Source organism: Nansenia antarctica (genome assembly GCF_963989245.1).
Source record: "Nansenia antarctica genome assembly, chromosome: 1".
Classification (NCBI taxonomy): domain Eukaryota; kingdom Metazoa; phylum Chordata; class Actinopteri; order Argentiniformes; family Microstomatidae; genus Nansenia; species Nansenia antarctica.
This window is the reverse complement of record NC_137674.1, coordinates 9,704,894-9,724,349: the sequence shown is the minus strand read 5'-3', so window position 1 is coordinate 9,724,349 and position 19,456 is coordinate 9,704,894. Positions and strand designations below refer to the sequence as shown.

Genomic DNA, 19,456 nt, shown 5'->3' with positions numbered 1-19,456 from the left:
TGTTGAAGCGCCCACTTTACTTGATATAACAAACAACAGTTTTACGGCTACTGGGTAAGTGATAGCCTACATGGATTGTAAACAAACATACGTTTTAGGATGTGCTCAAAAGCAACGACTGTGTGATCATCTAATTATGTGTGTAGTTATGTGTTTTTAGCATGTTGAGGTTCTATAAACATGTTGTGATGTGCTAAACATGCAGTTAGATGTTCATATAGGCTGGAATTGTATGGCAAATTCCACCATCACATTGAATGTTGATACATTCAATTACATTTCCCCCACTGATCTACACAGCCTACTGGACACTTTCAAAGTGCAAGAAAAAAATCCCAAAGATTTCTATAATTTATTAAGACAAGAGTGGCTCTCCTAAAATTAGCTTACATGCAAAAATGTCTTCAATAAGTTACTCAAGGGTCAAAGGGGTTACTTGTTTACACCTTATAGTCAGATGGTTCCTTACCCTGAAAGTATTGCATGAAAATGTTTAGAAACTGTTATCCAGGGTTCAGAGTTGTTTAAATAGCCCGACTTACTTCAGATAACTTCAGCCGCTGCTAAGAAAAAAATCAATGGGTGTGAATGGGATCAAGAGACAAAGTTCAACATTTGTGGCCAAATCACCTCAAAGAAACTACCAACCGTCAGAAAATGTATTTGTGTTGATTTGGCCTTGTAATGTTAAAATGTGTCCCAAATTATGTCTAATCCCATTCAAACCCATATATATTTTTGTTAGCAGTGGCTTAAGTTAGCTGAAGTTTAATATAGCCTAAGGTGTACATGTAAGTATGGGACATCTCGTGAGCTTAGAATTATAAGGTTCTATCTCCGTTTAGGGTAGTTCAGATATATTGAGCGTCAAAGTTTTTACATTCCATTATGTTTTGTGAAATGAAACCTTTGTATTTCATGAATTACTAACTCAAAAATGTCAACATTTTAAAAATAACACCACACAGGCATTAATAAACACCTAATGGATCAGATTATGTCAAAAACTAAATTTTGGCAAAAATGGAGATAGAACCTTATAATTCTAACGTCACAATCTTACTATAAGGTGTACATGTAAGTAATGGGACATCTGACTATGAGGTGTACATGTAAGTAATGGGACAGTGAAGCATTTCTTCGTTTGGCTCTATACTCCAGTTTTGACTTCAAATAAAAAATCTGCTTTTATTTGATGGTATTTGTGTACAAATAGGATATAGGCTACATATGTTTCACCATTCAGAAATTGCAACACTTTGTATGCATAGTCGCCCTATTTCAGGTACCCAAAAGGAAAGGGACTGATTTATCAAATGTCCAAATTAAGCACTCATGTTGAGTATTTTATTTGGGTAGTGGTGGTCTAGTGGATAGTGAGTTGGACTTGTGATCGGAAGGTTGTGAGTTCAAATCCCGCCTGAAGCCACACCACTACTAGTGTGCCCTTGGGTAAGGCACTTAGCCCTCAGTTACTCCAGGGGGAATGTCCCTGTAATTCGTAATTGTAAGTCGCTTTGGATAAAAGCGTCTGCTAAATGGCAAAATTAATTAAATTAATTTGCATTTGCATTTATTTACAATTATTTGCATGCAATAACTGCCTGAAGTCATTGACTCCACCAGACGCTTGTTTTTTTAGGTCTTTTCATGCCCTGAAAAACTCCTTACTTGCTATGGTATGTTTTGGATAATTGTTTTAATGATGTAGCGGCATCCAATTAATTTGGAGGCATTTGCTTGCACTCAAGATATTTTTGTACACTTCAGACAATAACAGTCTGCTGCTGCCATCAGCAGTTACAATCATCAATTAAGACAATCTAGCAAGTTTTAGCGGGAACTATACATGCCCAAATCTAACACCCCCTGCACCATGTTTTACAGATTAGGTGGTATGCTGTAAATCTTGGCCATGCAGATCTTTTTTTATCCAAATATTCCTCTAGCAATAACTCTGGCCCATGATAATATTAATCTGATCTGTCCACAAGTCCAGACCTCTGCATATGTTTTACCAAACTGTAAACCGACCATCCTATAGTAGTTGAACTCAACTTGCAGTGAAGCGTCTGTAGTTGGTTAGCTGGTGGTGATGGTAGTCTGTCACATTGACACCTACCTCTTGGAAAGTGTCCCTGATTTGTGGGACAGTTGTTTTGAGGTTTTTCTTAATTATGGTGAGCATTATTTGGTCATCCAATGTGGAAGTCTTCCTTGGCTTACTGTACCAGCCCATTTGCGATTGCTAAGCTCACCAGTGGATTTTTTAAAAATGATGTTCCAAACTGTTGCTTATGGCAAGCATAAGGTTTTGGCTATGTTTCTGATATGTTTGTTGATATTTCAGCCTAATAACGGCTTCCTTGACCTTCATTGACACCTCTTTGGTCCTCATGTTGACAGACACCAATAGCACTCCACAGGCAAATCCAAAGCCTCAATATATATTGACAGCTCTCTTATGCCTGCTGCTCAAATGATGTGACGGAACACACCTGACTCACCAAAAACACCTGTCAAGCCAATTGTCCCATTACTTTTGGGTACCCTAAAATAGGGGGACTATGCACAAAAAGTGTTGTCATTTCTGAATGGTGAAACCAATATGTACACAAATACCATCAAATAAAAGCTGAACTAAATAAATCTCTACTTTAACCTCACAGTAATTGTTTGATTTCAAATGGGATTTCTGTCCCATTATTTATGCAGGGCACTATATTTGTAGAGTCCCTGATTTGAATACGAATCAATGGCACACTCTTTTGATTAGGCTGTCACTTTACCATTAAAATGTTCTCTTATTCCTGATACTCCCTTGTTGCTTGACAAGCATACCCATACCAAGCTGCAGCTACCACTATTCTGTACACTAAATGTAACGCTTTGTCATAAAACCAATTTCCGGACACCTCCCCAGGCCTCAGGGTAGCAGTCCTGAGCAGTTGTGGTCCTCTCTCTCCATTTGCTCAGTTTCTAGTGACAACCTAATGAACAGAGTGTGTAATTAAATCTTATTGAGTAAATTAAGTAATAACATTTTTGGAATAAAATGTTAGCATTTGAGCTACATTTAGGAGAGCCATGGCAAGGGAGGTACTTTTGCAAGCAGGTCTGTTTTTAATAAATTATTGAAAACATTTTAAACATTTATTTCACTTTGAAAGTGTCCAGTAGGTTGTGTAGATCAGAAGGACATATTTTTGTTACGAATTAATTCGATTCCAGGCTTTGGGGCAATACAATTTAGGTGAACATTTTGAAAGGGGGTGTAGACTTTCTATAGACATTTGTAAGTTCCAGCATACTTATTGCACTCTGCATTATCTTTTTTGAAATGTCCTTATGTGTTTGTATTTGCAAATATCAATTATTTTTGACACACTACATTGGTATTAACATAGGCATGTCTGTTTGTAATTGTTACACATGTTCAGTACGCCTTGGACATTTCGGCGCACACTTACCTTGGAAACAATGTAGATCTGATGATGATGAGACAAATAGATCTAACAATTCTAAAAAGTTCAACGACTTCAAAATTGTCAAAAACATGACATGCCAAGATCAATTTCCATGCCTTGTATCATGACACAACATGTGTTTAGTTAAACCCTTAAAGCTTGAATGTCCAGTTGCTGAGCAGAGAGGCATGAGGAAAATAAAGACACACCCAAAAGCACACATGCAAAATAATGTTGTCTACATACAGTACCGGTACATCCTGTTATCTTTTGTTTTCTTTTTGGCAAGCACAATATTATTTTAAACAATTATGGATCCATCAATGACTATGGTATGTCAGCAAACATACTTCAGTTGTAGCAACATTATGGCAAATATATTCTGAGAGAGGTGAGAGGTGGATAGGCCTAAGCCTGTAAATACTTTTTAGAGTTAGGGTTAAAAAAATAAAAAAAAAAGATGAATAGTACAGTACACTCAGAATGAAGTGTCTTCGAGTTCCATATAATCAGTGGAAAGGTTGTTAAAAGGATTCTCCCAGAGTGCATATCTGTATTCTCCCACATACAGGAACGGTCGAAGAACTAGAGTATACCCTAGAGTGGAGATGGAGAGGTTTGGAGATGGAGAGGTGTGGAGATGGAGAGGTGTGGAGATGAAGAGGTGTGGAGATGGAGAGGTGTGGAGATGGAGAGGTGTGGAGATGGAGAGGTTTGGAGATGGAGAGGTGTGGAGATGGAGAGGTGTGGAGATGGAGAGGTTTGGAGATGGAGAGGTGTGGAGATGGAGAGGTGTGGAGATGGAGAGGTTTGGAGATGGAGAGGTGTGGAGATGGAGAGGTGTGGAGATGGAGAGGTTTGGAGATGGAGAGGTGTGGAGATGGAGAGGTGTGGAGATGGAGAGGTGTGGAGATGGAGAGGTGTGGAGATGGAGAGGTGTGGAGATGGAGAGGTTTGGAAATGGAGAGGTGTGGAGATGGAGAGGTGTGGAGATGGAGAGGTGTGGAGATGGAGAGGTGTGGAGATGGAGAGGTTTGGAGGAAGGGGAGGTGTGGAGATGGAGTTTTGGAGATGTGGCTAAAACAAGGGGTGAGAACCGGGCCACGTGCACAACATTCTAGAAATGCCAGAGGAATGTTGTCCATGCTGTCTCAGACAAACGGTTCTGCTTGAGTGAAAATGTACACCCCATCTCCAGAGTGTACCCTAATCACTGACCGTGGCATGATTTAATTGAGAATGGATACATACATACATTGCTATGGTTGGCAATGCAATTATACGTGTCAAGCAAATACCTACGGGTTTGCGTGTTGGGGTGACTTGCACCGAGTGGTAAAATTCGGGAATTCTCTTCTTGACTTTGCGTTTCCTCACACTAGTGGATGAGTCTTGATCACTCTCGGGAATCTCGACAAGAGGCTTTTCCTCTGCAACCCGAGCCCGCGCGCTCCTCCTGGCATGGCGCGGGCTGTGCCTGAAGCCCTGGAATGACGTCACGCCACGTGCCAAAGAAATAACAGACACGTTGATTAATGAGCGTTGATTGAATATGGTTGATCATCGTAGAGCCAGTGAACTACCAATGATATCCATTTAGCATTAGATCATGGATCATACAATTGGGCCTACTGATAAAATATGCATTATGTCTACTCGATTCAGGACTGGGTTATGGTAAACTGTTACATGACTGGTGTTAGGTAGCAAATTCCAAGTTATATTTCAATGCTGAATTTGTTATACGCGAATATGTTGTTGAATAGAACTTGCATCATTCTCGAAGAAGATTGAGCAAAGCTACAGAAAGTGCAGAATCACTCACATTATTTATTGATCACACATGCGCAATGCGCATTTCAAGGATCCTCACAATAAAAGCACCGACAGTGTAACTTCCAAAAAGTCTATGCTGAAGTTAGACTATGCTAAATGAAAAGTTGCACAGGCCACTAAAACGACCTTCGCGTGTTTACGTGTTTATTTAAAAAGACACATTGGGCTACTTACTATGACCTTGACAGAAGTAAAAAAAACAATGATTACCTCTGATCGAAAGTGATGCGTTCGGAGTCCAGCTTCTAGGACAAATGAAACATGTTCTAACACACTCTGATTACCATCAAACACATCCCACATGTCACAAGGCCTAATACTAGCAAAATGCCAACGATCTTATTAGCCAAACAATGATTTGTATATGCCTAAATTATAAACATTAGGTAGACAGAACAACTAAGACTATAAAGCATATGTAGTTAGATAGGCTACTGCATCTGTAGTACATAGAGATTGTTCAATCAGCCATATGGAATGGCAATTCAGCTGTGACAAATAGCTTTAACATTTCCCATATAGGTCATGGTGTAAAAAGGTGAGAATATTCCATGAGAAACATGATGCATTGCTTGGGTGGATGAGCGCCGTGCTGCCAAGAGATGCTGACTGACTACTCACCGCGACTCCTGGAGCGCCCTGAGAGCACAGATTTGATCGGATGTTTCCCGTTACGAAGCTTGCGATGCCAGCAACAGAAAAAGAGTATCGTGGCAATAGTCCCCAGCAAAAGCAGCAATAATAGCAAAACGCATTGAATACTATACGGTCTCAGTAAGACCAGAAACGCCGCAGCAATCATCATAAGATGCGAAGTAGGGCACGGGCAGCCCCTCCTGCGCACCGACGGTCGGCTGTGATCCCTGCCCTAGATGGAGATAACGGTACCTATGATTGCATTGACATGTGATTGTCTAATCGCGACCCAACAACAGACAGACTATCCTTGACGTCTATTGATTTCAATAATGTATGGCAACAACCCATGACTCAGCAGAAAGCCTCATCTTTTTCTTTTTTTTTTCAGCTCATGCAGTGAAGTGGGAGTGAGGTTCTGCATCTGAGCTCAGCACATCACGATGCTGCAGACGACACAGTTTCTTTTAAAGGTGTCATCCCAACTATGAGCAATCTGTAGCCTATAGATAGGCCATCATTAGCCACTAATCGAATTTTCGACACATGCTGGCTTAGCTTTAGTAGTCTAGACTAACTAGCCTAATTAAGCCTTATTGAAATAGAAATAGTCTATGAATGAATGAATGAATGAATGAATGGTCTTTATTGTCATTGATATAGTACAGGTACCAAACAACGAAATTTGGGAGGGGGGGCTCCCCTGGTGCTAGGAAAGAAAAAAACTAAAAAACAAGAAGGGAAAGGAGCTGGTTTACATAAATAAAGGCTATGTACACTATCCACTATACTATACTATACAAATAAAACACTGTGCTGTACTCTATGCTATGCTATACCTATTCTAACATTTCCTATTCTCTGCAACCTTATGTACCCTAGGGTTGTCATATTGCACATAGTGTTATTGCACATTCATTTAAAGTGTCGCAGTTTGCAGGCTTGAAATGTACACATTTGTACCTCAGCACTACACCTGATTTCAATCCAGCAGCTGCCATCAATCCGTCCAGACTGTCCAGGGCCCCTGTCTAGGCTATAGAGGAAAGAACGCAGCATGTAGCATGTATGTTATATGCAATAAAGGCATATTGATAAACAAATCTATTGATGACTTCTTTGATCTTAAACACTGTCGTTATGTTTTTGACACATGAAATATATTTTCATGATTAAAAGGCAATAACTAATGCTAATTTGATATTGATAGCCTATTAGTCTCTAATGTATACACCTGTATACACCACATTGTATATAGTGATGCCTTATTCCAAATTTGACCATCTCAGTGGCCTTGCGGTTAGAGTGTCCGCCCTGAGATTGGGAGGTCGTGAGTTCGATCCCCGGCAGAGTCATGGCAAAGACTATAAAATGGAACCTGATGCCTCCCTGCTTGGCACTCAGCATTAAGGGTCGGATTGGGGGTAAGACGATGTGACATACCAGTGTCATGTCCAGGGGGTGTACTTGTACATCAAGCAGCCTCACGCTATGGAAACGGGAGGCTCCTGCCCTATGGGCCATTAGGCTCGAGAACCATCGGTTCTCAAGATTACTTACTTATTCCAAAGCGACTTGCAACAAATACATTTGACTAAGTAAGTGCATCATCTATCCACCAGTCATAGCAGGAAAAGGTCATCTATGCTCAGGCCAGGGGCCATTGGCAGTCGTCCTGCTAGAAGAAGGAAGATTATTATTATTTTATTTTTCATTGTTATGACACAGGAGAAACAGTACTGGGGGGTAGTATATGTCTCAGGAGGGACAGTTAAGGGGTGGCTTGAAGAGATGGGTCATCAGTCTCCGGCGGAAGATGGGATGTGTTGCCCTGCCTGCCTGCCATCCTCCCTATCTGCCATGTCAACCCCTGCCTGCCTGCCTGCCTGTCCAACCCCTGCCTGCCTGCCCTGCCAACCCCTGCCTCTCTGCCCTGCCAACCCCTGCCTGCCCACCTTGCCTACTGGTCTGCTCAACCAGCCTGCCCTTGGAGCTCTGTTCCTATCTATTATCTGATCTGGGCCACCTGTGAGCAAAACAATCGGAATTGTGTGACTTCCACCTGGCAGTGTAAATGCAGCCAAGTCACCTGGTAGTAGCGATCAGTCAGGTAGGACGCAAACCAGGAGGGTGCAGAGCCGAGATGCCCAGTTCTGAGAGGGTGGAGAGAAGAATTGGGTGGTTTACTGTTTCGAAGGCAGCAGACAGGTCCAGGAGAATGAGAACAGAGGAGAGGGAGGAAGCTTGAGCAGAGTGGAGAGTCTTCGTGACATCAAGGAGAACAGTTTCAGTAGAGTGCCCAGCCTTAAAGCCGGATTGGTGGGGGTTAACTCTACATAGCTTACTGTTATCCATCTCTTTACTACCTATTGTACTTACATACTACTATCACTTCATAACTTTACATATCCTACATACTTATCTTACTGTGTATGTAGGCTATCAGTTCATAACTGTTAATAGGCCTATCCTATTTTGTCTACAATATGATGTTTTGTACTATATCAATATTTGCACTTCTGGTTAGATGCTAAACTGCATTTCGTTGTCATCTACTTGTACTCTGCAACGACAATAACGTTTAATCTAATCCAATTTAGGATCATAAACAATTGCAAAAACCAAAGTAGAAAAATATTTTCTATGACAAAAATTAGGCCAAAATTGGCTTTTACTTTTGTATGCGACACGGGTGCGCCGGGTAATGCTTATTAGAACTACAAGTCCCAGACTGCCATAAAAAGAAGCACATGACGCCATCACTACGCGCCCTCAAAGAGGCGGTGCATTGGGATTTTTGCGGGGCGACTCTCAGTGTTCAAGTCTGAGGTGAGTTTAAGCACTTGTGTATTCATTTAATAATACACAATAATACACAATTATAATAGTTCTACTATTATTTGCACCTATTTAGAGAACCTTTATTTCCTTGTAGGCTTCCGTTGTTAGGTAGATTGTCAAGTAGGCTAGGCTGCAACGGTATCTTAGCGAACAGCCTGGGCCACCACAACATCTGATCAAAGTCTCAGCGAGAGAGAGAGAGAGTGGATGGACAGAAAGTGCCAATTATTGAAAATGATTGTTGGTTTATTTTTCAGATTTCCTAAATAATGTCTGCCCCGACTGAAGATGACGAAGATGAGGTGGAGTTTGTGTCTGTGAGTGATTTGTCAGTTTGTGTCTGTGAGTGATTTGTCAGTTTGTGTCTGATTTGTCAGTTTGTGTTATTATTATTTGAATGTTGGTACACCTTATAGTAACCACTACTTAGGACTGGACCGATGACAGGGATCAGTTCAGCTGCACTGGTGAGTGATTTGTCTGTTCAGAGCAAGCAACAAAGTTCCTGGTGAGGTGGTGATGCTCCAAACTTTGTTGCTTGCTCTGAACAGACAAATCACTCACAGACTGAGTGGTGTATCATTTAGCTTACTAGTCATACCTTATCCACATTTAATTTAATATTGAATAAACTATTAAAGCTAAATTGGCCCCATTGCTGCTTATGTGTCTTGTAGGCTCTTATATACTCTTATATCTAATATCTGAAAGATTTGTCGCTTTGTTGTTAGAGGGATTAGTCGCACCCTTTCTTGTATTCCCTTATTTCATCGTCATGTTTATTGTCTCAGATGGAGTGTTTGCACTTGGGAGTGACTCAGTTTTTTATTCTATGTTGTTTCAGGAGGGTGCACTCCGACCAACCCTGGAATGCATAGATTTACTGAGTGACAGTGAAGATGATGCACGTTCACCCGTGGTAGACACAGTGAGTGTGGTAGATTAATTATAAGATTTAGGCTTAGGGCTGGTCTAAAAAGTTGTGTTATTATTGTAGTTAATTTTATAGACAATATTTGTTAAGACTTGCTGTTTTTTTGCCATTTCTTTCACTTTGAAGGCTGAAAATGAGATAGATAGACAGAAGGCACAGGTCACATCTACTTTGGACAGACTGGCTCATCAAGTGGCTGTGGAGAAGCAGGAAAGAGCAAATAAGTGCAAGGCCTTCAAGGTAAGGGACGCCGGAAAGAGCAGATAAATGCAAAACAGCAACCCTGCTATTCCATTTGATCTACCAGCAACCTTATACAATGCAACATTGCTTTTGACCTTTGTAACTCCTGCATGCCAACACTCTTTGTAAAAGTGATCCTGTCTCTACATGTCTCATTTCAGGCGAAGCTAATCTCTCAAAAAGCCCATGGACAGGGGGAGATGGGAAACAACCATGAAGCAAAGCGCTGTGTGGACATGTGGTTAAAGATGCCAGGTAAGGTAGTTAGTTACTCTGAGTGGAAAGTAAGAATGTGTTGGAAAACATCATAAGCTTAGATCAAATGTGCAGTTCTAAATGTCAATGTTTTCAACTTCTGTTCTGGAGCTAACAACTATCATTTAGCACAAATGTAGGTAATTAATTTGATAGAGAAGCAGGATGTTATCCCATCTTTGTCTGTACTCAGGACCTGGGGGGCAAAATTTTGCTCGCAGTAGGCACAGACTTGCTTCCCAACCCACCAGTAGCCTATCTCCAAAAACCTGTCCAGTGTCCAACTGTGGTAGAGTTTATGGCAACAGGCCTCTCCTGGAAGGGCACTTGAAAAGGTGAGATACTTTAGTAACAACATCGTATCATGTTGCTATGCATTGTAATACTTAAGTAATTGCATGTACCGTAACAACCGATTATTTATTCAATGTGGTTTTTAAGGACGTTGTCTACAGAAAGCCTTTATTGTGATTGCAGGTTTGACCACTCACCATGTGACCCCACCATCCACCTGAAAGGAAGCCCATCTGAGTTGTTTGCCTGCATTGCTTGTGGTCTGCGTTTTGAATCCAAGGAGTTGTGGAAGTCCCACCTGAAGTCAAAGGTCTGCTAAACTATACTTGAGAAGAGTTACCTTTTGTTCTGTTTGTTTATTAGTTTATTTGACAGGGACCAATGCACAATACATTGCGCCAGATATAGCTCAGAGCTCATTTTCATCTGTAGTCCCTGGGGAAGGGTAACATGACAATAGGGAAACAGGATGTACTATATACTGTATATTATTATAGTAGTTCTCAGCCACTACATTCCACAATGTCACCACAGCTTTACATGTTTTGTTGTTGCTTTTAGATTTACAAATTCAAAGTGAGTTTAATTTGCACACCAACGTTTGGGAAATACTGCTTGTGTCTGGATTATCAAGCAGCAGAGGGCAGCATTTAGTGTTTATATGCACTTCATGGCAATACAGAGAAGGGGAAGACACTGCCATCTGCAGGCTTTGGAGCTGACCTCTTTGAACTTTATTGATTTGGTCTCAAAGCAATTCATTAATCACCCTCTGGTATCAAGGACATTTGTACAACACATGATGCACTAGTATTTTTCTCAGATGTTATAGTACAACTGGGAAAGAAACAGTGTATAGATGGGAATCTCAGGATAAGGTTCGAACTCTCTAATAACAATTCCTTACTAGGTGTCCTCATCTAATGCGGAGGGGCATGCGAAGACCCAGACCTGCCAGTTGATCGTGTGTTTTGCCTGCCCTGCCTGTTACCTCCTCTTCAACATAAGGGACGAGTGCCTTCAGCATATGTCTGCCAAAAACCACTTCTCTCAGTCCATCACCCTGCGTGGTGAGTCTGAAGTCATAACTGTGTGTTGTTCTACTGTACATCTTTTTATCTTTTTTATTATACTTATTTATTTATTTTAATTTTAAAAATCTGTTTAATCTGTTATTTAGTATATTTTGGCTGAATTATATTACGTAATAAGATATATTAGGCTATTACGTTGTATCCTCTGAAGATAAACGTTCAAAATGACAAACCATAATGCATTTCTTGCTCTCTTTAGATGGTGAAACTAAAGGGACAGCAGTGCCAATTCCTATCCCGCGCTACGCAAAGAATCGTCTCGTTGCCTTATGTAAAGATGTATTGTTCAATGTCAGATGTAAAGCATGCAGAAAGGTGCTGAAATCCCACATGGAAGTGCAGGCACACTTCAAGTAAGTTTGTCTATGTACAGTATGTGTTGTTTATTTTCATGTCATGAAAGTGTAGTTTAGTTGGCAGATACAGTCATGGACAAAGAATATTGGCACCCCTGCATATCTGTTTGGACAAAATTATTGGCTACTTAATATTTGGTAGCACAAAAAAAGTCAACTTTTCTGTGTTGTTCCAATGCAAACAAAAGAAATAAACATGTGAATACCAAAGCATTTGTAATTGCAAAAATGTTTTGTGAGAAGTGGTGCATTATCTGACAAGTGCAGGGGTGCCTATATTTTTGTCCATGACTATAGGTTTATCACACTTTGCATCAATTTGCTAGTAATCATTTGTTTACAAATGATCATTGTTGTTTTTCTCTAGTGTGCGTTGCAGAGCAAGCACTGCCGTCACTGAGTCCGAAAAAACTGTGGTGCAGGTCATGAGACAGCTGCCCTTGCTGGGCCAGTGCTCTCAATGTCGCAAAATGTTTCTCAACCAAGATGAAATTCAGAAGCACAAAGAGTTGAGTCAGCATGAAGTGGAGGTCAACAGTACCGTTGAAAAGGCAATTCTGCAATATTGCAACTTCTCTGAAATACAACTCGCTAAGAGGTCTGAACAGGCCCCAGGGCCTGAAACCCAATCTCCGGAGAGAGTTGAGGAGAGGAATGATTCTTTCGGATCCCCGGCCAAGCGCCAGAGACTTGGTCCAGGTGTACATGGCAGCACTGGGCAGAAGATAGGCTCAGTATTGGCGTGGTTCTGTGAGTGCGGACTGCGCTTCTCGGAGGAGGCCACAGCAAGAAATCACCTTTTGGCAATCAACCAGATTTTCCATCAATGTGGTGTGTGTGGCAAGCAGATGGGAGAGTCCTCAATTACTCGATTGCACATGAGCCGCTTCCATGGTGGCGCTCATCTCTCCAACTTCCTCTTCCATTGCCGGGTGTGTAAAGTGGACATGCCGCGGCAACAAGACATCTTACTGCATGTGTCAGAAACCCACATGGGACACACCTATTTCACTGAGAGAGAAGTCCCTAAGGAGGAGCCTGCTACTGTCCCCTATGCCAAACCATCCACCAGCAGCAGACCTAGCACTGCCACCGGGTCCAGGGACGTGCCCACTACAACTCACACACCTTCCCGCAAACAGGATGAGAGGTGGCTGTGCAGGATGTGTGAGGACGTCTTCGACTCGAAAGCAGCTGTGTACAAGCACTGCAGAGACGTGAGCAGTCACAATTTCCAGAGGTATGTCTGTGGCCACTGCCCACAGAAGTTCTTCAAAGAGGCTACATTACGCAGGCACTGTGTGAACGAGCATGGCAACCAAATAGAGATGCACTATTTCTGTGGGCTCTGCGATAGCATACCGTATGACTCTGAAGAGGAGTTCCAGAAGCACTACAGGAGCCTCCACAGTCACGACTACTATCGTATAGATGTGCCGCAGGTGGATACACCCACTGTGGCTGAAAACACTTGTCAACTCGCCACAACTAGTAAACAACTAATGTCTGGATGTGTGACAGAGAAGGCCACATCTTCCACTGTCAAGACACTGGATAGTGAGGAGAGAAACATACATGTGAAAGGCAAGTCTGCTTTCAAGTCATAGGATTAGGATTTCAGTCATAGGATTCCATGATTAACTTCCTACTGACTAGTTTGTTTTTTTATTATTATTTTACAGCTGAGAAGTTTTTGGACGTCTTTGGTTTAAACACAGATGAGGCTAAAAAAGACATGGATTCCAATGGAGGTGTGTTTTAGTCCATTGTCTTCCTACGTGTTCCGCAATGTTTGTAATAGCCATTTTAAGGTACATAGACTACTGTATATACGCCAAGCTCTCTTGAAAATGCTGCTTTTTAAAATGATCATCTCTGTTTTTCCATGTTTGTTTTTTTTTGTTCCAGATGAATCTGATGAGATGAAAAGCATACCTTCACTTGAAGTGCAGAACAATTCAACAGACTTTGATGTTGGTGTGTAACCTTTTACTGCAAATCTGACAGGAGCTGGTGTTTTGTTCCCCAAGTCGGCAAGGTCATTTTTCTGTTTTTTTACAGATTATGAAAGTGCAGATTTTAGCTTTGTAAGCTTTTGAATGATGTGCAATACATTGAAATAGATGAAGATATGATTATTTGAATGTTGGTACACCTTATAGTAACCACTACTTAGGACTGGACCGATGACAGGGATCAGTTCAGCTGCACTGGTGTATTTAACAAATGTTTGGCTAATAACTGGATGATCACACAGTCCTTGCTTTTGAACAGTCCTAAAACGTAAGTTTGTTTACAAGACATGTATCACCACCAACACTCACCGGGTACAAAGCAGGACGGCAGATGGAGAAAAAGAAAAAGAAATCTCCCTATATATACAGTTGCAAGAAAAAGTATGCGAACCCTTTGGAATTACCTGTAGTTCTGCATAAATTAGTCATAAAATGTGTTCTGATCTTCATCTAAGTCACAACAATAGACAAACACAGTCTGCTTAAACTAATACTACACAAACAATTCTATGTTTTTATTGAACACACCATGTAAATATTCAGGGTGGGGGGTGGAAAAAGTATGTGAACCCTTGGATTTAACAACTGGTTGAACCTCCTTTGGCAGCAATAACTTCAACCAAACGTTTCCTGTAGTCAGGAGGAATTTTGGACCATTCCTCTTTACAAAACTGTTTCAGTTCAGCAATATTCTTGGGGTGTCTGGTGTGAATCGCTCTCTTGAGGTCATGCCACAGCATCTCAATCGGGTTGAGGTCACGACTCTGTCTGGGCCACTGCAGAAGGCGTATTTTCTTCTGTTGAAGCCATTCTGTTGAATCACCCATCTTCTGTTGAGCTTCAATTGGTGGACAGATGGCCTTAAGTTCTCCTGCAAAATGTCTTGATAACCTTGGGAATTCCTTTTTCCGTCGATGATAGCAATCTGTCCAGGCCCTGAGGCAGAAAAGCAGCCCAAACCATGATGCCCCCTCCACCATACTTCACAGTTGGGATGAGGTTTTGATGTTGGTTTGCTGTGCCTTTTTTTCTCCACACATAGTGTTGTGTGTTCCTTCCAAACAACTCAATTTTGGTTTCATCTGTCCACAGAATATTTTGCAGGTAGTGCTGTGGAACATCCAGGTGCTCTTTTGCAAACTTCAAACGTGCAGCAATGTTTTTTTTGGACAGCAGTGGCTTCCTCCATGGTGTCCTCCCATGAACTCCATTCTTGTTTAGTGTTTTACGTATTGTAGATTCGTCAACAGAGATGTTAGCATGTGCCAGAGATTTCTGTAATAAGTATAAGTCTTTAGCTGACCTCTAGGATTCTTCTTAACCTCATTGAGCATTCTGCGCTGTGCTCTTGCAGCCATCTTTGCAGGACGGACACTCCTAGGGAAAGTAGCAACAGTGCTGAACTTTCTCCATTTATAGACAATTTGTCTTACAGTGGACTGATGAACATCAAGGCTTTTAGAGATACTTTTGTAACCCTTTCCAGCTTTAAGCAAGTCATTAATTCTTAATCGTAGATCTTCTGAGAGCTCTTTTGTGCAAGGCATGGTTCACATCAGGCAATGCTTCTTGAGAATAGCAAACTCAAAACTGGTGTGTGTTTTTTATAGGGCAAGGCAGCTTTAACCAACACCTCCAATCTCATCTCATTGATTGGACTCCAAGATGTCTGACTCAAATTAGCTCTTGGAGAAGTCATTAGCCTAGGGGTTCACATACTTTTTCCATCCCCCACCCTGAATATTTACATGGTGTGTTCAATAAAAACATGAAAACATATAATTGTTTGTGTGGTATTAGTTTAAGCAGACTGTTTATTGTTGTGACTTAGATGAAGATCAGGACGCATAATATGACCAATTTATGCAAAAATCCTGGTAATTCCAAAGGGTTCACATACTTTTTCTTGCAACATATATATATATAAATATATACACACACAAAAAGTATAATCTCACCCGTTGCAAGTTGTCTTAGGTTGTAAATAGGATTTGACTGCTTGAATTGTGGCTGCTTGAATTATGTCTGTATTTGTAATGTTGTTGCTGAAATTGCTTGATTCTTTGTTTTGCACCCCCCCCCCCCCTTTTTTTTTGTCTTTACAGAAATGGAGGAGGCTCTCAAAAGAAGTGTTATTGATTTCTGATTAGGAAATTACTTACTTTCAGGGAATGTCATTTATATGTTATGCGTTGTTCTCATAATATGAGATATTATGTTTGTATGTAACATAATTTTATGTTTGCACAGTTACATTTAAGTGCTATTTTCAATAAATAAAGTTCAGAGATATTCATTGTTTGCCAATGGTTGTCTGAAAATTGTCAGGTAAAGGGAGATTAAAATTGCTGAAGCCCACCCTCTTACAATGTTCTAGACGTGTGGGGACCGTTAGAACAGCTAAGGGAGGTTCCAGGCCATTTTTGGAAATGTTGACTCTGGGGCGCTGTCCTGTCCCTCTCTGACTGCACTCTCAGGACCACCGTTCAGTCTAGGAATCGTGTCTCCCGGGAATAATATAGCATATAGATTAACAGACTATTGTGCACCTCTCCCTGCACTCTCTCTCAGGACCATCGTTAGTCTCGTAATCGTGTCTCCCGGGAATATAGCATATAGACCACTTTTAATACCCGATCATGGCTCAAGCGAAAATACAAGCGAAGATGAATGAAGCTTCTAAAGGCAAGTTTAGCAGATCGATGTCCATGGCAGATCGCTCAGGGCGACTGCTGGAAAGTTTGGACGAGGTGGAAATAAGGTAGGCTGGCCATTATTCAGCACTATATAAGTATTCGATATTGCATGATACAATTGTTAGACTCGTATCGAATCTGGTTATGTTTAATAAATGTATATGTGCATGACCACTTGTGTGTGCGACAGCTGGTTTTGAAAACGCGAATCTGTGAATCGGTGAGAGTGGGGCTGTGTTCGGAATGGCATACTAGCATACTACTCATACTAGATATGACGTAGATTAGATTATGTGAAATTTGAGTATGCAAGAAATGTATGTAACTAGATTTTCGGTCGGCTGGTATTGGCGTACTTATTATGAATGTAGTAAGCAGTATGCAGTATATACTCATTGAGTATGCTAGTATGCTAGTATGCCATTTCGAACACAGCCTGGGAGAATATTCAGAACCATGTTCTAGTAGTATGTACAGTATGTACAGTAATGTGCTCAGTCAAATGAGGCCACGAGCTGGTTTACTGATCATTTCTATGATAAAACTCAAACAGCTGTCAAGTTGTAAAATAAACACTGATAATAATAATAATAATAATAATAATAATAATAATAATAATAATAATAATAATAATAATAATAATGGTAATAATAGTCAACCAGAAATAAACACTGGGGAAAGTATATGGACATAGAAGCATACTAGCATTCAGCCAATCATATTATTATCATAATACAGCCCAATTTATCATGATCATTCTTGTCATGATCATTCTTGCCTGCAAACTGCGACACTTTAAATGAATGTGCAATAACACTATGTGCAATATGACAACCCTAGGGTACATAAGGTTCAGAGATAGGAAATGTTAGAATAGGTATAGCATAGCATAGAGTAGAGCACAGTGTTTTATTTGTATAGTATAGTATAGTGGATAGTGTACATAGCCTTTATTTATGTAAACCAGCTCTTTTCCCTTCTTGTTTTTAGTTTTTTTCCAAGCACCAGGGGAGCCCCCCCTCCCAAATTTCGTTGTATGGTACCTGTACTATATCAATGACAATAAAGACCATTCATTCATTCATTAATCTGTTTCAGAGTGGACACTTTACGCGAATCCGCAACTGCCATGGAACAGGAGAGGGAGTCTCTACTGGAGATGATTCAGGCTATACAGAATAGTCAAGAAATGCGCACCATATCTGACGGTATGTTTGGAAGGATTTGATTGCTACATTTCATTGTAAACCTCTCTGTGTCGGTGTCTTTAAGTTGTCCATCAATCCAAGTCGGTGTTTCGTTTTATTGCATGATCTGCTAGACTAACCCTGTGCTAATATTGTTTCTCTGTTTTAGGAGAGAGAGAAGAGTTGTCTTTGACTGCCACTCGTCTCCTGGGCAGAACACTGACTGTTGAGATTTCAGTGGAAACCATCAGAAACTCCCAGCAGGAGGAAGCGTTACAACAGGCCACCTCTGTGATAGATGAGGTGGCCTCGAAGTTACTAGAGGACATGGACAGTGCCAGGATGCGTCTGATGGCCCTGCATGCGGCCTGCGTCACAGAGGCACCGGCTGTCCCCATCGATCAGAAGTTCCAAACGATCGTGATCAGCTGCGCCTTGGAAGATCAGAAGAAACTCAAGAGGAGGCTGGAGACTCTGACAAGAAATGTGGACAACGCTGACAAGACAATCAAGATCCTGGATCATCAGAAATTGGATGAACCAAACGGTGCCAAGTAACTGCCAATAAAGTCACTGAGATTGTCAAAAGAAAGAAAACCACAGCAGCAGCCCCAGACAGTTCAATATCTTGTCAAATAAAACAGGCTTAGTCAGGCCCTGTTGAAATCATCCAATTGAATCATATTCATATTGTATGTGATTGTGAACTCTCACTCCACAAAGAATTGCTGCGCTTAATTAGAATTGACATGACCATGTCATGTAGCCTATAGTAGGCTACAGGAATTCCACACGCAGATGACAAGTGAGCAGCATTCACACTGCACACTACCAACAAATATAGAATATATAGGCCTAGATCAGTCTATTTCCCATTTTAACATTTGAAGGCAATTTACTGTGATGATTTTAATAAATGTAATGTGTATCACACTACTACACCAAAGACCTTTGTTAATCAGCACTTTCGGAATTGTCTCTTTTTTGTAATGTTTTTAATAATAAAGTATACCAATAATCCCTCAATTGTAGAAATGCCAGTAAAGAGAAACACATTCTATAATGCTATATTCTTAAAATGTAAATGCTGACACAAAATACATTATGTACACAAATATGTATGATCAGTCTTGTGTAAAGTGGGAATGACATGCAGAAGAAAACAATCAAAATATACGTTTTATTTATGTCCTATATCACCATCAAACATAGTTTCTACAAAGCCTCGGGTGTAAGATTGTGTAGCGTACCTTGATGTTAAGACAATTACATCTGCATTGAATCAAAACAATACTGACACAAACACTATACCTTGTGTCACACAATTGACAAAATGTAGGATTTAGTAAAAGATCTTAAACACATACTGGAAGTTCATGAAATCAGTATTATGAAGCTGTCTGCAAAATATAGCACATACTATCCTAACAGAATGAGTTTACAGAGATGTTCACAACACCTGAGTGACATAGCACTTAATGGGAACTTTCCTGTGTAAAACACACTGTATTTTCATCATTGTACAACACATCAACTCGTTGTTAAAGTGCCTTTAGTCCATTTAAACAAAACAGAAAAAATATATTTTTTTACTAAGAGCAA

General features: G+C 40.6%; 3 protein-coding genes across 3 annotated transcripts in view; 2 read left to right on the top strand and 1 right to left on the bottom strand.

Moving 5' to 3' along the window:
• dst (dystonin) overlaps positions 1 to 6,108 on the bottom strand; it is a gene marked incomplete at its 5' end in the record, with an annotated part of 136,747 nt that extends 130,639 nt beyond the window's left edge. The window contains 3 exons of the mRNA XM_080534608.1: positions 4,770 to 4,952; positions 5,514 to 5,548; positions 5,925 to 6,108. Of these exons, the coding sequence (XP_080390734.1) occupies positions 4,770 to 4,952; positions 5,514 to 5,548; positions 5,925 to 6,108 (402 nt within the window). The remainder of the gene's footprint in view (positions 1 to 4,769; positions 4,953 to 5,513; positions 5,549 to 5,924) is intronic.
• A 2,623-nt stretch (positions 6,109 to 8,731) lies between these two features.
• Positions 8,732 to 13,941, top strand: znf451 (zinc finger protein 451; the record flags this gene model as incomplete). Its single annotated transcript, XM_080524126.1, has 11 exons — positions 8,732 to 8,768; positions 9,038 to 9,097; positions 9,625 to 9,708; positions 9,841 to 9,954; positions 10,119 to 10,212; positions 10,406 to 10,547; positions 10,690 to 10,816; positions 11,417 to 11,576; positions 11,800 to 11,953; positions 12,324 to 13,540; positions 13,865 to 13,941. The coding sequence occupies exons 2-11, from the start codon at positions 9,050 to 9,052 to the stop codon at positions 13,939 to 13,941; spliced, it is 2,217 nt and encodes a 738-aa protein (XP_080380252.1). The 5' UTR covers positions 8,732 to 8,768; positions 9,038 to 9,049.
• A 2,503-nt stretch (positions 13,942 to 16,444) lies between these two features.
• On the top strand, positions 16,445 to 18,791 carry bag2 (BCL2 associated athanogene 2). The gene is made up of 3 exons (XM_080537037.1): positions 16,445 to 16,732; positions 17,766 to 17,875; positions 18,024 to 18,791. Exons 1-3 carry the CDS (start codon positions 16,611 to 16,613, stop codon positions 18,410 to 18,412), a joined length of 621 nt encoding a protein of 206 aa, XP_080393163.1. The 5' UTR covers positions 16,445 to 16,610; the 3' UTR covers positions 18,413 to 18,791.
• The last annotated feature ends 665 nt before the right edge of the window (positions 18,792 to 19,456 follow it).

Bases quoted from the DNA above. Each gene is read 5' to 3' on its own strand.
- bag2 (XM_080537037.1), top strand. From the start codon at position 16,611: ATGGCTCAAGCGAAAATACAAGCGAAGATGAATGAAGCTTCTAAAGGC. The intron at 16,733-17,765 runs GTAGGCTGGCCA...AATCTGTTTCAG, and splicing joins TTGGACGAGGTGGAAATAAG to AGTGGACACTTTACGCGAAT. The intron at 17,876-18,023 runs GTATGTTTGGAA...TCTCTGTTTTAG, and splicing joins AATGCGCACCATATCTGACG to GAGAGAGAGAAGAGTTGTCT.